This window comes from Amphiura filiformis, chromosome 1, assembly GCF_039555335.1.
Source record: "Amphiura filiformis chromosome 1, Afil_fr2py, whole genome shotgun sequence".
NCBI lineage: Eukaryota > Metazoa > Echinodermata > Ophiuroidea > Amphilepidida > Amphiuridae > Amphiura > Amphiura filiformis.
Window position 1 is genome coordinate 34379742 of NC_092628.1, and position 17952 is coordinate 34397693.

The following is a 17952-nucleotide window of genomic DNA, read 5'->3' on the forward strand; positions in this document are numbered from 1 at the left end:
TCTGTATTTTGTGTTGTGGTTTCTATTCACAAAATTACATAGATTGGCAGAGTGGCATTTCATTGCATCCAAATGAGTCATTAAATGAAATCATTTGCTTTGATATATATGTGATGCGATCAAGCAAAATCAGTCGGAACTTGGAAACATTAAATTTTCAGATTCTTATAGGCTACTAAATAGCATTTACAAAGCTGCTTTTGCAGAAAAACCCATTGAAATTGGACAACCAGTTCAAAGATATTAGCAATTAAAGTGTTTCCAAAACTAGAGGAAACAAAAGGAAATATTCGCTTTGTTTGGCTATATCTTAAAATCAATATTGCCTAGTTCCGACTGATTTTGCTTGGTCGCGTCACATATTATCAGATGACTTTTCCTTAGTATCAAATGAAATTTCTTAAATATACATGCTACATATTGAAGTAGGTTTTTATAACATAATGGTAATTGAGCTTAAAATTAATTTTATATTTTTTTGTTTTAAGAGGGCATGAGCCTGGTCGCAAGTGACAGAATTTAAACTTCAAGTCCAAAATCAAACGTTTTTAGTTGGTAAACATCAGCAGCAAACATTCCAGACTTGGCTATCCAAAAGTTCACAACCGTGGTTTAAAAAGTGTGCAAATAATTTCAATCAAATGCAGAAGTTGGGTATCAGAATAATAATACAAGTTTGCTCTTTTCAAATATGATGGTTCAAGATAGTGAAGATACTTTTGGGACACCCGCTATTTTATTTCTTTGACAGTTTTTTCACCAGAGACACCAGAATAAAGTACAATTATTGTGAAGCATAGTGAAAACTAATATGAAACAACCAACCAATAAATAAAATCTAGGAATACTGACACTTGTAATAGGATGATATATCCAAAACAAAAATAACCATAAGATTAACAAATCTGATAATGCAAATAAATGCAGACTACAGAAGAAAATGACTACAAAAGCAAACTATTATTCAATAAGTTTACAACATGTTGTAACTGTTACAGTTAAATAGTAAAAAACTACTATTATGAATAAATAATCATATTTTTTAAAGAATAGAAATAAAAATACTGAGAAAAAGTAAGTTGCGCTTTCTGAAAACAAAGTGAACAAACTTAAAGCTTAGTTGCATTCTCTGACTATATGTTATGCATAATATATTTCAGCACTGGAAGTCTAGTGTTCACTGCTACTGCTACGATCTTGACCAGACTGGGATCAAGCAATGCCAAAGCAGCTGCATTGCTTGCTTTCGCAAAATCCCTTCGTGAAACGCCATTGACCTCTCTCAATCCTGATCCATCATCTGTAGAATTGATTGAATGGAACCAAGGTAAATCAACATATTTGTCCATCAGGTAGCCTTTTATTACAATTTTCTTCTGTACATGTCCACCTTAAGACCAGTTTCATTCATAAACAACTGCCTATCATCTTGGTTATGTGGATGCACATCAAACCTATGATCAAAGTTTGCCAAATTCTTTGAGCTATGCATTACCCTATTTGATGGGGTATATGATCTTACCACTCACAATTTCCTCCAAGCTCCTTTACCATGAATTAGACTTGCAGTCACAGGTTTTTTTTTCATCATGGCACCCAATGATTGTAGAACCCCAGAGACAGATTTTACCACAAGGACAAGTGGGCCTGGCCCAGGGACCACAATCTAGAGGGGGCTAAAATTGACACCTGTGTGTGTGATTTTGACAAAATTAATTTTATATTAATATGATCATTTTAGCCAAGAAAGTGTCAATTTTTGCACGCTTCACACAAATAATAATAATAATAATAATAATAATACGACTCTTATATAGCGCTTTACACCGAAGTCCCTTAGCGCTTAAACATGAATAAACAAATAACAAACAATACCTACACAATACAACCTATAAACAATTTATGCATGTGATATAAATGAACAAAGTAAAAACATGAGATAAATCAATTGTCACAAAATGCTAGAGTAAACAAATGTGTTTTTAAGGAAGATTTAAATTGTACAAGAGTCTTAGAGTTTTTTACATTATATGGTAAATTGTTCCAAAGTTCAGGAGCAGCGAAATAAAAAGATCTCTGTCCATATGAAATAGTAGCAACTGATGTAGAGACGAGATAGCATTTTGTGGATGATCGTAGATTTCGAGGAGGTTTGTATTCTTGAATCAAATCAGCAAGGTAGTCTGGAGCAAGTCCATGAAAACATTTATAAGCGAGGAGAAGAATTTTGTACATAATACGATATTTGACAGGAAGCCAGTGAAGTTTTTGCAGTACAGGAGTGATGTGATCATGGAAGCGAGTACGCGAAACAAGTCTAGCAGCAGAATTTTGAATTCGTTGAAGCTTTGAGATGAGAGAGTCAGGAAGGCCATATAAAAGGCTGTTGCACCGATCAAGATGACATGTGATAAAAGCATGAACTAAAGTTTCAGTTGCCTTTTCATCCAGATAATTGACTGCGACCAATTTTGTACAGAGAAAAGGAGGCAGAGCGACATATATTATTGATGTAAAGATCCATGCTGAGATCATCTGCAACAATGACTCCCAGATTACGGGCAGATTTCACAGGTTCTACCGGTACACTTGCAATATTCACAGAAGATAAGGAAGATGATTTTCTGAACTTCGATGTGATGTGAAGGACCTCTGTTTTATCTTCGTTTAGCTTCAAGTCATTTGCAGTAGACCATGCTTTTATATCAGTGATGCAGCGTTCAAGTTTGGGAATGAGAGTCGCATAATCATCCTGTTTCAAAATGACATAAACTTGTGTATCATCGGCGTAAATCATCCTACCAAGACCATGAGAATCTATTATGTCCTCAAGAGGAGAAGTATACATTGTAAATGACAATGGGCCGATGACAGAGCCTTGTGGTACTCCTTCAAATGGTGTATGGGGTTTGGAAACAGAGTCATTAATTACAATTGATTGAGAACGATTATTGAAGTAAGAAGTGAACCAAGTTAAAACAGAGTCGGAAATTCCATATCTTTTGACAAGTCGATCAAGAAAAATTTTGTGATTTATAGTGTCAAAAGCAGCGGAGTAGTCAAGAAGAATGAGCACGGCTTCATTACCTTTATCAGTAGCAAGTAGTAGATCATTGTAAACACGGAGTAATGCCGTTTCGGTACTATAGCCGGGCCTATATGCAGATTGCATTTTTCCGCGAAGATTTTCACTTACAAGATACTCCTGTATTTGAGATGCACAGGCTCTCTCAATTGTTTTAGCAAGGAAAGTCAAGTTGGCGACGGGACGATAATTTTTCAATATTTCACGGTCGAGATTCTGTTTCTTAATCAATGGCATAATGCGAGCTGATTTTAGAGCGTCAGGAATTTTCCATTTAAAAATGACAAATTAATAATCTTTGTGATAATTGGCAGAAGTTCGTTCAAACACTTTTTGAGAATCCATGTTGGGATGGGATCCATACTACATGTCGAAGATGGTGATTTCATCACAATGTCTCTAACCAATTCCTCAGACATCAAAGAAAACTCACTAAAAGAAGAGTTACATGTAGAAGAATCTTCAAATTTTGGAGAGTCTGATTTAGCAGAGTCAACGAGATTGTCTTTTATCCGCTGAATCTTGTCACTGAAGAAATGAGAGAATCGATTTGAAAGCGCATCATCTGAAGTATCTGATGGAAGAGATTTAGACATGTTGGGCGTGCATAATTTATTAAATTTCTGAAAGAGTTGTTTTGAATCACAGTCTGCAAATTGTTTTTGGTGGTAAGTTTGCTTAGCATGCTTGATTGCAAGGTTGTAATCTTTGCAGTGATCTTTGAAAATTTGTTTGTCAATTTCCAGTTTGGATGAAATCCAACATCTTTCAAGCCGCCGCGACTCTGCGTTTCATCTCTCTCAGGTCATCATTATACCACGGCGCATTTGGTCGACATCTTATTGTGCGGGTGATAAGTGGTGCATGTTTGTCCTTTATATCATTAAGAACAGTATCATATTGAGTGACTAACAAATCCAGATCAGAAGTTGGCGAGGTATAAAGAGGTGAATTAAGTATATCAGAACGAAATACATCAAAATCAATGTTACGAAGTTTGCGCATAGTTATTTCCATTTTCATTGGTTCTGGGCGAGCAATATGTAAAGAAGAAAAAATGGCAGCATGATCTGATGGTAGATAAAATGAACTAGAGACATTTGAAACAAAACTGTCTGTCATGCGAGATAAAATAAGATCAAGTGTATGTCCTTTTATATGCGTAGGACCTGAAACATGTTGCAACATTCCAACTGAATCAATAAAATCAGCGAATTTAGCAGCTTCTCTGTCACGAAGATTGTCCATGTGAAAATTAAAATCTCCGGCGATTAAAAGATGATCAGGAACAGTTGCAATTTCCTCAAAGAATGATGAAAACTCAGAGAAAAATATAGGTGCGATACGTTGTTTTTCCTTAGTAGTTTGCGGATGTAAATTAGAACCAAGCGAAGGGGTCTTTGTGAGCGAGATGATATTGTAAGGTCAATGTATTGAAGGATTTAAATGACTTTATGTCAGTTTTGCGAACATTGAATGATTTCCGTAGGCAAATACACACACCGCCACCTCGTCGTCCAATCCGAGGGACATAGTGAAAATCATAGCCAGGAAGGGTGGTATTAAAATCAGCAATGATAGGGTCATCGCGATAAGTTCCCGTAAGCCACGACTCAGTGATACCTAAGATGTCAAGTTCTTCAGAAATAATCAAGTCACAAACCATAGAAGTTTTTGCTTTCATCGATCTTGCATTCCAAATCGCAAAATTTACTTTTGGAGCTGATGAATTAATTGTAGATGGGGCAGAAATATCCAAAGGGTGCAAAAGTGGTTCAACTGTAGGGTTATTGTTGTCAGGAAGATGAGTTTTGATTTTCGGTCCATTTTTATTTCCAGCTTTACAACCTCTTGGTCGCTTTTCTTATTCCAAGGTTATTAATAGTTGCCCAAACTGGAGGAGAAAGTTCGTATTTCTTATTAAGTTGAAGAAGTTGGTTGCGGGAGTAAGTTAAATTGGTTGAATTAAAGTTGTCATAATCATGATTTTCAGTCAGAATGTGTGAACTCTGCACTGTAGTAGAGTCAGGGCCAGGGTTTGTCTGAATATCACCAGATAACAGCAAACGATAATTAAAAGTTGCAGAACAGTTACTGTAATATGCTGAAGTTGATTTAACAAAATGTCCATATTTATAAGCAAGACAAGAGTTCCGTGTTGATGTACTTGGCACATTGTAAACTTGTGGAAGATGACACACTTGAGAGCATAACAAAAGGAGCAATAAAGTTGTCTGGTACTCCATTGTCAGTCAGGAAGTTCACAAGCAGCATTCCATTGATATTGTAATTATCCTATTGATTATTGATCTTGAGTCAGACAAGGTGGAAAAAAATCAGCAGATCAATAAGTTTAACAGCATTCAATATATAACACACAAATCCAAGTTGAAAATTATTAGCAGAATATCATCAGATATCACTAAATATCTGCAAAATGGTAGCAAATCATCCAGAAATAGTTATCCCAGTAGATTCCTGGTGGTTAATTCCTTCAAATGGTTGTAGAATGAAGATATAAAACAGACAAAAACCAATAAAACAGACACACATTTGAGGAGCACCGAAGTGCAGTGTCAGCCCTCAAGTGAGTGCGCCACAATGTGTTCCAATTTCAACCATATTTGGCCAATATGGCAAAAATGTTTTGCGCCAATTATGTTGCCATGCCCAGGGGTTAGCAAAAGGTATATCCGGACCTGTGGAACCTTCTTGCCCAAGTTGTATTTTATTTGTGTATTAGCATAAAATGTAGTTTAAGTTAGACATGTCACTTAATATTTTCTGCGCTATAGATGAGTTGACATCACATGTCAACTCATCTACATTTGTATACAAATGCTGTAATTTTTGGACACACACACCATTTGCTTGTTCCTGTGATAGGTACCGATGAATGCCTTAATAGTGATGACAACGAATGTGATGAGAATTCACAATGTTATGATACACCAGAGGGCTATGGGTGTGATTGTGATACTGGATATGAACTGGAAGATGCTCATACATGCATAGGTAAGTGTGATAATTACTGACATTATTACTTACCCCTTTTTGTTCGCGAAATACGGGCAAATATCTACGGTCTGGTGCCGTATTCCATGCCTGTATATTAATGAGGAGTAAGAAGGTAATACAGATTTTTATCCGATGTTTGACCAATGAGATTTACAGGAATTCTTATCAACTAAAGGAATGAAGATTGACATGCTATGAGGTGTCAAGAGGATATGAAGATGTTAAGAAAAAGACCAGGATACTATAAATTGTGGGTTTGTTGTTGGACAATTATATGTGAAAATTTAATATTGTATTACAGAAGCGCAACATTAGATGTCATCTAACTTCCTCAAATTTAATGCACAGAAAATTGAAGTCTTGGTGATCAATTACAGACTTGCAAATGGGCTATTCTAGTTGAAATCCATACACCCCTTATGGAAGACATGATCTTAATCTCCCACACATTAATTAATGTCATGTCTTCCATAGGGGGTGAATGGATTTCAAATGGAATTGCCCAATTTAACCTTACAACCGTGAACATTGCCGGTGTAAATGCAGTAGAGTCAAACTCCTTAAGAAATCTTGGTGTCATGGTTTGGGATGACTATATCAGTAGCAAATATTGTCAAATATGCTAATAACTTCCATCGTAGCATTAGTTGAACTCAAAAACTATTGACTGAAGATGCCACAAAAATGGTTGTCCACCCCCAGTCACATCCAGGCTTGCAAGAAGTCTCAAAAACACAAACTCCCAATTACAAGTTTGATTCCATCACACCTGAACTCATTGAATTACACTGGCTTCCAATCAAGCAGTGAATTGCCTACAACATTCTCACTTACAAGGCACTCCACAACCAAGCTCCGTCAGAAATGTCAGATATGACGGAAAAGGCCAAGATCTTCCAGCTCCTGTTCATCATGTCTTCTTGAGTGCTGAACTATAAACTGGGTTTCATTTGGTGACAGAGCATTTTGTCTGTGCCCTAAAACTCTGGAACAAACAGCAGGTGCACATCAAAAACAAAAAACATTCAAAAATCACTTGAAGCACATCATTTTCAGGAGATGGATGAGCAAGAATTTTGAGCTCCAAGCAGTGCCTTGGAGCATTTTTAATAAATTTGGTGCTATGTAATTGATGATTAATATGTCAGAATTAGGAACAACTTGAGAACATAGCTAAATATGAGTTATGCATGTAGAATGCCATTTTTTATACAAGGCTATGAAAAGAATTGTTTATATACCAGCACTCAAAATACAAGGGGGCTAAGGGTGATTTCCCTCCGAAAATGCCAACATAGCCCCCAAAATTAAATTACAGAGGTGATTTTTAATACAAAGTAGCCAATGAAAGGAAACTATTTTGAGGCTTGTGGCTCAAATTGGGATTTAGAATATTTAGACCTTGAAATCCTGAAAGCAGTCCCCAAATCCTGAAAGTAGCCCCCGAAATCTTGAAAGTAGCACCACTAAATTAATTATATGGAAATGATTTTTTTCAAAAGTAGCCCCAAAATTAAAAAGGTATTTTGAGGCCTGTACTACGTTGTGCCTTTATACACTGATTACAAAACCATTTAAAGTAAATTGCTCATTATACTAAAGTAGTAAAGATATGGTGCTTCTGAAAAAGTTGTTCAAATTGGGTGAGTATAATATGTACTTCATGTACTTCTTAAAGGTTGTAAAAATTTGCATCCACTTTGCCAAGTTGCTCCTGGGGTCAAGATATTACATAGTAGTTGGATTGGACTGAGTAATAGAAAGCCAATCATTGACATACTACAGTATGTTTTTGAAAACAAACAAACAAACCTTGCCTTGTTTCTATCCCATACCAATGACATTCACAAAAACTCAAATGTATCGTAAAGTTACGGTAAAAGGAGAAATAAGATTTATTTCAGGGACTGAGCTTGTAAATGTTTTCATACTTCTGACAACCCATTCTTGTTTTGATTCTGTATTGCTAAATATTGATGATATAGTGGTGACAATGACACAATTGACACATGATTTATAATACAATGGGAAATACTGTGGAAATACTGCCCTATATGTGAATAAAAGGAAGATTGGATAAGAGATCTTGTTTTGTAAAGTCTAAATTTCTGTGCTTTCATTTATTTTCAGCTCGTTTGGTACTTTTACCCCAAATTTATGTGCTACTTCATGCTTTTTAGGGTTACTGTGCTTTGCAGAAAGCACAGATTTGCAAGTTGTTCTAATCTTGTGTTATATTCTGTTTGGAGCAGCTTGGTTCCCATGGACAATCAATAAAATTTGCTACTTAACCCTAACCCCTAAGGGCTTTTCGACGACGGAAGGGAAAGAAGGAAAGAATAAAGAGAGAAAAGAAGGAAAGAAGTTGTTTGCTCTGGGTGGGATTCGAACCCCAGACCCCTTGCATGCCAAGCACTCGGTCGGCGACACTTTGCCACGGGTCTTGGGCTTCGCTGGCCAGCGAAACCGTGCCTGTATATCACTTAGGGCGATTGCGTCATCACAACACGTGGGATGCATGCACGAACAGCGCATATATCAAGTAGTATTTTGTAGTATTCAGGCGGGTTAGGGTTAAGGAAGCCTATACTGAGTTTCGATAGTGGTAACCTAACCCTAACCCCCTAAGGGCTTTTCGGCGACGGGAAGGGAAAGAAGGAAAGAATAAAGAAGAAAGAAGGAAGCAAGTTGTTTGCTCTGGGTGGGATGCGAACCCCCAGACCCCTCGCATGCCAAGCACTCGGTCGGCGACACTTTGCCACAGGTCTTGGGCTTCGCTGGCCAGCGAAACCGTGCCTGTATATCACTTAGGGCGATTGCGTCATCACAACACGTGGGATGCATGCACGAACAGCGCATATATCAAGTAGTATTTTGTAGTATTCAGGCGGGTTAGGGTTAATAAGATGAACTGTTGACAAGTAAATTTTCTATCTTGCATAGGTTTTGAAAATTAAGAAACAGACCATTATTTCCTACACTAATATTTTCTGTAGATATCAATGAATGTACAACCAATACTCATAATTGCCACACCTCTGCTACATGTACCAATAATGATGGCAGCTTTACCTGTGAGTGTAATGATGGTTTTGATGGTGATGGAGTTGATTGCAAAGGTAAGTCCAAATGAGTGTAGAGGTGACAATGACTATCCTGACAATGTATGGTACAGTCGGGGGTACCTGCAGTGGACAGGAATGTGAAGGTAAAGGACTCTAGAATTTGAAAATAATATTATAATATGTTTGTCACATATTAATGAATTTGAATGGGAAATCAGAAAAGGATTGACAGGTCAAAATTCTCACCCTAGAAATATTGTGAAATAAAATCAAATCAAATTTAGACTCCGTAAACAACGTCCAATTATTATTCCCATTGGTGGGGGGCGGTACCTGCAGTGGACAGGAATGTGAAGGTAAAGGACTCTAGAATTTGAAAATAATATTATAATATGTTTGTCACATATTAATGAATTTGAATGGGAAATCAGAAAAGGGATTGACAGGTCAAAATTCTCACCCTAGAAATATTGTGAAATAAAATCAAATCAAATTTAGACTCCGTAAACAACGTCCAATTATTATTCCCATTGGTGTTTGTTACACATGTATTATTTGGGGCTAGTTTGAGAAGAGTTATGGCTTTGAGTTTCAAAATACACTGAATGACGTTTTTTGATCAAAAACCTTTCAAGACTCTGTAAAAACAAATCAAGAATTAGCTGGGATAATCGCAACTACGAATATGAAAGTTATGATCTAAGCTACCAGATGGATCATTAATTTCCTGACTATGATATTTAGTTGTGGGAAAAGATTACTTTAATATTGTGGCGGGATTATTTCCCGCCAAAAATTTCAACCCAAAAGAGCATGTAGCCTTAAGTACTTTTATTATTATGACTTGTGATCGAATGAAGCTGTTACTTTTTGTTATACTATCAAAAGTAAGTGGTGTTTTTTTTTTCAAAATAGTTTCAATACCACTTTTCCGGTGTTTGAAATACAGGCCAAAAGCGTTCATTGTCGATTGGTGGCAAGGAAATCTAAATTGTCAAAAATTAGTTAAATATAATCATATAGACTTATCGTTATTTTATAATTTATCACAAATTATTTGTATGTATTGGGACAGTTTGACTCAAGATTCAGGAAATTAGACCAATTTATAGTTCTGAATAAATTAATTTTGTTGTTGAAAATAATTACCAGAAGACTAAAAGTGTGACGCATATCATGTTGCCATTCTGATTATAGGTTAATAACTGCGATGTTGATCGTCCAGTGTACAAGCCCACAGGAGAGAGTGATTCTATGATGTTTGCTTTGGGAGTAATCCTGTGATTTTTGCTATTTTATAACAAAATTTTCCTCAAAATGTAGAAAACTAAGCTAGTGTAAATGCATCGTGCCCCCGATCGTGCCTCCAAGTAAAATGAATCAATCCTACACAATATTTGTTATAGAAAGAACTGTGTGTAGTGAGCAGTATAGAGTATACATTATATTTTTGGACATCCTGTATACACTGTGTTTTTTATTCTTCATATTACAGCTCAAGTGAAGATGCGTTTAACATGCAAATGGGAAACTCAGTGGGATGATGAGTATAGTGATTCTGCAACAACAGCCGCCTCAAATTTACTGGATACAATTAAGGGACATGTAAGTTGATACCCTATGCTTATTTTGTAAGGGTCACTCTTTCTGTAAATGAACATGATTTTTCACCAGGTTTGCCGTCGCAAATAACCTGGTGAAAAACCATGTTCATTTATATATATTTCCTGTCGATCATGTCAATGTTTGTCCATGTTATATTTCCTCACAGGGAGGATGGCTATTTATTTCTTGCATTTACGGCCCTAACCATAATGGGCTATTTGCAGGGAGGAGATAAGTTTAAGTGACCGCTTATAGGTTCGAATTTCAACCAGCCTAATCATGAAGCTCCTGTGGCCAAGTGGTTAAGGCATAGGTCTCGTAAACCTGAGGTCCTGGGTTCGATTACCAGGTGTTATCACTTTTTCTACTTGTCTCCTTTATTATTTGCGACAGGGAACCTGGTGAAAAATGCCACAGTTTGTCCAAAAACCTTCTGTTTTATTGGCCCGACTGGTCTTTTTTATTTTTTTTAAAGGTCATTTTACCCATTTCAAATCTCAACCGACCTTCCCTACTTGACAAGTGGGCCAGCCTATAGAACAGGGTTTTTTCTTTGTCATTCGTGAATTCCTGAGGTTGGAGGCAGATTTTAAGGTTGATCTTAACCTTGGAATTATGGAAACTTTTGGGCCTCATAACTGCTAAATTATTGGTGTAAAGTGTATATAAAAGTATACATATTTAGAATGGCAAAGACTTGACAAATTCATCTGTGAGGTCACATTTGGGCCAAAAATCTAGTTTAAAAAAATTAATTTAAAAAAAAAAAGAAGTGGGCCAAAAAAGCATTTTTTTTTTTTTGGGGGGGATTTTGGCCCAAATTTTACCTCACAGAATGAATTTATCAAGTCTTTGCCATTCTAAATATGTATACTTTTATACCGTAAAGGTTCGCCTAATGGCGCTATGGTCTGCCTTGACCATAAGTGGAATTTTAGGCACAATCTCAAATTGCCCTCCTGTACAATTCCCACCAGCACCTTAATTCTTGATGGGAGGAGGGAGCTCTCTATTTGCACATGAAATTTACCCCAAGTGCGCCATTAGGCGAATCTTTACGGTATACTTTAAACCAACAATTTAGCAGTTATGAGGCCTGATACTACTACTGTGCACTTAATCTATATTTCATTAGTCTCATTAGATAGAACTTAACCAGACTAGGTCTTGGATGGGAAAAGCATCAATATTGAAGGTATCCCGCTCTCTTTTTCAGGTAACTAGTGCTCTTGAATCTTACCAACTTTCAGACCTGACAAATGTTGGGTTCTCTTCAGCAACTGGAGGAATTGTGCAGGTTAAAGGGGACCTATGGTTTCCACCCAATAGTGCACCAGACCAAGATGCCATGGAGTCAAGTATACAGGATGAGGATGTTATGTTTGAAACCAATTCTGTCATTATAGGTGGTAAGTAATAATGTCAGTGAAGGGCAGTGGTGGCATCAGGATTTTTTTTCAGGGGGGCATGGGAGGGGACAAAGTGTATGGGGGCAAACTCAACATATTTTGTGTAAAATTGACACAATTTTGGGATTTTGCTGGGGCAAGAGTTCTGACTGGGGGCATATGCCCGGCACTGCCACTGTTAAAGGGTAAGGGGTATATATTGTAGCCAGAATGCAATACTGTTGTCAGTGATATTTTGGGTCAAATTGTTTTTTTATACTCAATGTAAAAGAGTAGATCATAATGCAATTAAGATGATTTTAAGATGTGTTAGAAGTACATGTGTTAGAAAATGTGTTAGAAATACAGTTGTTGATTTCTCCCACATGCTTTTATGGATTTCAATGGTACCTGGACACTTTGACCCTTAAGTACTTTTACATGTGATAATGAATGTAAAATATACAAATATTATGCTAGCCATATTATTTCGCTTGATTCTTTCACAGACCCCACCCCATGCCAGGCTGTCTCCAATCGTCTCCATGGAGACCAAATGCATTATTTTAAGACTTAAAAGTCTTAAAATATGTTATAAGTGCTACTGAAGACAGTCTTACATTCCTAAATCCCATGGACACAAATGAAATACATAGTTCTTTTTGTCATTATTTGAATTTTACTGTAAGTGGAAATGATTATGAATGTATCAAGGTTTATCATTCAATGATTTATTTCATAATGTTATCAAGGTACATGTAAATAATGGGCATTCTTGCATTCTATGGCTAATTTCTTAGCAGGTCCTTTTGTATGGGATGCAAATTAGACGACTATCCTAAGTGGCAGTCTTGCATTCCATCATCCATCATCATTTGCTTTTACCTATTTCTATCTATTGTTGTTCTTAAAATTGCTGTTGATGTTTTATTATTTATTTTTAACACATAGGATATAGGAATGCAAGACTGTTGTTCTTGTAAACATTGGCCCCACCAAACAGAGTTTGGAAAGGGCACTATAAAATTGAACTCCGGTGTATATGTGGCTGTGTGTCTCGATTGTACAATATATGTACAGAAAATGTTAACATTCTGCACAAAAATGTTTTGTTGATTTCTCCCACATGCTTTGATGGATTTCAATGGTACTTGTACACTTTGACCCTTTAGTACTTTGACATGTGTGATGTCAATAGGTGTGAAGTCAAAGGTCATCTAGGGTCACTTGAGGTCATAGACTTGCATAGTTTTGTTACAATACTGACCCATTCCTTTCCATCTGTAACAAACCAGAATGGATCAAAGTCATTTGGGTTTCATTGATTTTTTGGTGTGTTCCAGTCCAGGGTGATATACATGTATTAGAAATACAGTTGCTTAAATCTGGTCTTATAATTACTACCATACTTTGGTATTAACACATTTGTATGCTATGTTGTTGATGTACTGTATGTGATAATGAATGTAGAATATACAAATATTATGCTAGTCATATCATTTTGCTTGATTCCATTTCTTTCACAGACCCGCCCCATGCCAGGCTGTCTCTAATCCTCTCCATGGACAAGTGGCACCATCACATAGCATACCTCAACCTCATGGAACAGAACTCACATACACCTGTACTACAGGTTATACACCATCAGCTTCAACTCAAACTTGCAACAGTGGATTATTGGCACCAGCTCGTATCACATGTCTAGGTAATTCAATTAACCAACCAGTCAGTTTGTTCACCAGTCAGTCAAATCAAGCAATCAATTACTCAGTCAGTTAATCAATCATACCGTCTGAAAATTATATTTCCCCCCAATAGCATATGTTAGCTCGAAAATCTGCATCAAATTGGTGTGCTTTTGAGGCTTTTAGAGCAACATGAACTTTTCTTGAGTTTGTGAAATTAACACAATAATTTGACTCTTTTATGCAGCATGGGGGAGGTTTTGCCACATGTTTTCCATAATTTTTACATGTAAAACACACAAAATCAGCCATGTTTTCATGCTCACGATAAGATGGTATTGAAAAAAAGTAGATTTACATTTCAGTCCTAGCACATGTAAAATTTTAAACTGAAAGCTGCTCATGTCTGTAATACAGAAGCTCTTGCACCTACAAAATGTGTATATAATTTTTACAAATTTGGGGGATATTTTGAGCCATAAAACAAATTTGAGGACCTAATTTTAGATTAATAATATGTATTTTTTTTAATTTAGCAATGTAAGTATAACTGGTTATGGTGGATCATACGTATGTTGTTTTATAAATATGTTGTGTGATGTATTTTATGCATTTATTATGTTCTGATGTATCGTATAACGTTTTTTGAATTGCCAAATAAAATCTATCTATCTATCTATCTACGTACATTTTAGGTGGAAAATTGTGTTTTTGGACCTTTTTCAAGATTTAGTATTTTTGTAAATTTTTCAAAGATAGAGTTGAATTCCTTTCACCATTTTCTTTCACAAAATGTTTTACTTTTATTATATACTTGCCATTTGTTACTGTAAAAGTTATATTGAAAATAAATGTGATCCTGCATGCATCCTTAAAAAACACATTTAATGGTTGGGTTTCTTACAAAGCTATATAGTGACATTGGTTAAATTACAGCATGTACAGGGTGTCCCAAAAGTCTCGATACCTTTTTAAACCATTGTATCTTTAAGAAAAAATAGTATACAGAAAATATGAAAACATATTTAGAAAGAGGACATTTGGGCAATTTTTTTGGTACCAAACTTGCTAATATTTGCATGTTGTAGTATAAATATACGAGCAAATGTTTATCATATTGGAAAATCGTTCTTTCAACCGGAGAAACAAAACACTTAATTAAATGCAAACGAATTGTTAAATTAACACCCTCTTCTGCATTTGCTCACAATCCTAACAAAGTGACTTGGTAAAGTAATTTTCCTTATCTCAAGGATTTTATAATGTTTTGATTGAGTTGATACCCCTATCATTACTGAATTGTCACATTGAAACTCCCCTTTTCATGCTAAGTCAGAAGACATTATTCATGAATATAGCGCATATGCAAAAATGGTTAATGGGAACAAATCACCAGGAACATTGTCAAATTGAAACACTATTCCCAACAACTTCACATTATTTTTATTTTGTTCTTCCGTAGTTTGGACTTTTTTTGTTTTGCAAGTAGTCTATTAGGAATATGTTCAAGATGTCCATCATATAAATTCGCACACTCGCGTACTCTGACAGTGAAGTACTGAATGGCGCTTCTGCAAGTGTCTCTTTCAAGTTTTCTTATCTCACTCTCTATGTTTTCCTTCAAGTCGGGTATGCTGCGAGGTTTTGTGCTATACACTCGGTCTTTGAGATAACCCCACAGAAAAAAAATCAGGTTTACTTAAATCCGGAGAATGAGGTGGCCAAGTTTGATCAGTTTTGAGGAACATGATCTTCTCATGGAAACGATTTTCAAGCCATTGAAGAGTCACTTTGGCTGTGTGTGGAGTCGCACCGTCCTGTTGAAACCATTGTTTTGCTCTGCTACCCCCCCATTCCATTCAAGCGGTTTGTTTTGCAGTGCTGACATTTTGTATGTATGCACGAATAAGTGATTAATGGCGTTGTATCAACATGACTTACAATATTCAACAACAAATTCACATTCTTTGGTTTTATGCCGAAACAAAATCGGTCAAATTTACTCAAAAGAAGTTCAACGAACATTATCAACTCACTGGACATGCTCGAGCACCATCAAAATGCTGCATAAAAACATTGTCAACAAATTCTTTAAGACAGGATCAGTACGTGATTCAGTTCGCTATGGCCGTAGGAAGACAAGGCGATACACGAAACATTGATAAAGTAAGACGTGCTGTATCAGCAAGCCCAAGAAGATCTGTGAATGTTCAGAAAAGGAATGACTGCTATATGGTACTACGCGTTATGTGCCTATACATTCATCTAACATTATTTTTAAGGGGGCAAGTTTGGTACCAAAAAAATTGCCCAAGTGTCTTCTTTCCAAATATGTTTTCAAATTTTTTGTATACCATTTCTTCTTAAAGATACAAAGGTTAAAAAAGGTATCGAGACTTTTGGGACACCCTGTATTTATGTGATGTGAATTATTAATATCATACATGTATTTGTTACAGGGGTCCATTTCATTATCAATGATAGCTCATTAATAATGCCTGAACTGGTTTGATTACTTTGGTTAATTCATGTATTTGTTATGTGGGTCCATTTCATTATCGATAATGGCTATACCAATGCCTGAACTGGTTTGATTACTATTTGGTTAATTCATGTATTTGTTATGTGAGTCCATTTCATTATCGATAATGGCTATACAATGCCTGAACTGGTTTGATTACTATTTGGTTAATGCATAACCAGGTATGACTTCATTGATTTTTATTATTTTGTACTATTCATTGTATGTTTATGCTTTCATTTTGGTTGCTATTATTTTGTTAATATTCATTGAATATTGTTTTTGATGTCATATTTTATTCATATCTCATTTATTCTCAATTATTGTATTTTGCTGATTGTTGACCTTGATCTTACTCCTCCACCTTGTCAGGTTTCATCATGATTATTGACATGCTTTGCCATATGAGATGCAAAATATAGAAAATAATTTGCAAATATGTTAGTTTGTAACATGAATTAGCACAGCCCTTGATGGCTTACATATAAAGGTCTATTCAGTGATCCCAACGAAGGTGTAAAAAAATTAAAATTGTTTATAAATTGCCCAAGAGTAAAGGATTAGTCATTAAAATTGTCATTAGGTATTTTTGCTATGAAACATTTGGCCAAAAATGATGAAAACAGCAATATTGACAAAGTTAAAGCCCGATTCAAATACATGCAGTTAATTTCTTGACTTTATCTTACTTATTCAGTGCAAATATTTCAAATGTGTAAATGTGCCCTTTTTTCTTTTAACAGATATTGATGAATGCGCTAGTAGCAGTAATGATTGTGATGCCAAAGCAAGCTGTGCAAACACGGATGGATCTTATACCTGTACCTGCTGGGCTGGTTATGAAGAAACAGAAACATCATGCACAGGTAAGGAGTTTGTTTGCATGTTCCAAAAACTAGTTTGCATTCAAAATAACTTATTCAACTACTTTGTTGTATCTCAACTACTATGGGCCATTCCAGTAGTTGAGATCCATACACCCCATAATGGAAGACAAGAGAGTATGATGTGAATTTCAGTGTGTGATTCGATTTGAAATCTACACCCACTGTATAGGAGTTGTGTTCCAGAATGGGTGTAGGGATTTCAACTGGGACATCCCTCTCGCGGTGCACCATCAAGCTGGATACATGTTTGATGTGATCTAGCTAAACAAGTTGTTTGTCGCTAATATTGATTTTGAGATATAACCAATAATAGCGGTTTTTTACTTTTGCTATGCAAATAAATTAATATTATGTGGTTTGACACCAATTACTATTTCTCTTGGACTTTATTATTGATCATTTTTCAAACCTACGCAGCCACTACTTGTTTATTGCCTTATATGAATGGAAAAGAAAGATTAGCTATCAAAGATCATGTTTCTTAAAGTCTAAATTTCTGTGCTTTTATTTATTTTCACCCTGTTTAGGTACTTTTTATCCCAAATTTACATGCTATTTGATGCTTTGAATAATACCATATGGCATGACAGTGCTAAGCAGAAAGCACACATTTGCAAGTTATTCTAATCTTGTGTTATTCTGTTTGGAGCAACTTGGTTTTTACAAAGTTTTCTAGATTTTCTATCTTACATAGATTT

At 35.8% G+C, this 17952-nt stretch overlaps 1 protein-coding gene across 1 annotated transcript in view; it reads left to right on the forward strand.

Moving 5' to 3' along the window:
* Positions 1-17952, forward strand: part of LOC140158568 (uncharacterized) — a 93348-nt gene that overhangs the window by 70762 nt on the left and 4634 nt on the right. Inside the window, exons 13-20 of the mRNA XM_072181708.1 lie at positions 1161-1327; positions 5972-6100; positions 9100-9222; positions 10664-10773; positions 11990-12182; positions 13113-13140; positions 13688-13866; positions 17111-17233. Of these exons, the coding sequence (XP_072037809.1) occupies positions 1161-1327; positions 5972-6100; positions 9100-9222; positions 10664-10773; positions 11990-12182; positions 13113-13140; positions 13688-13866; positions 17111-17233 (1052 nt within the window). The remainder of the gene's footprint in view (positions 1-1160; positions 1328-5971; positions 6101-9099; positions 9223-10663; positions 10774-11989; positions 12183-13112; positions 13141-13687; positions 13867-17110; positions 17234-17952) is intronic.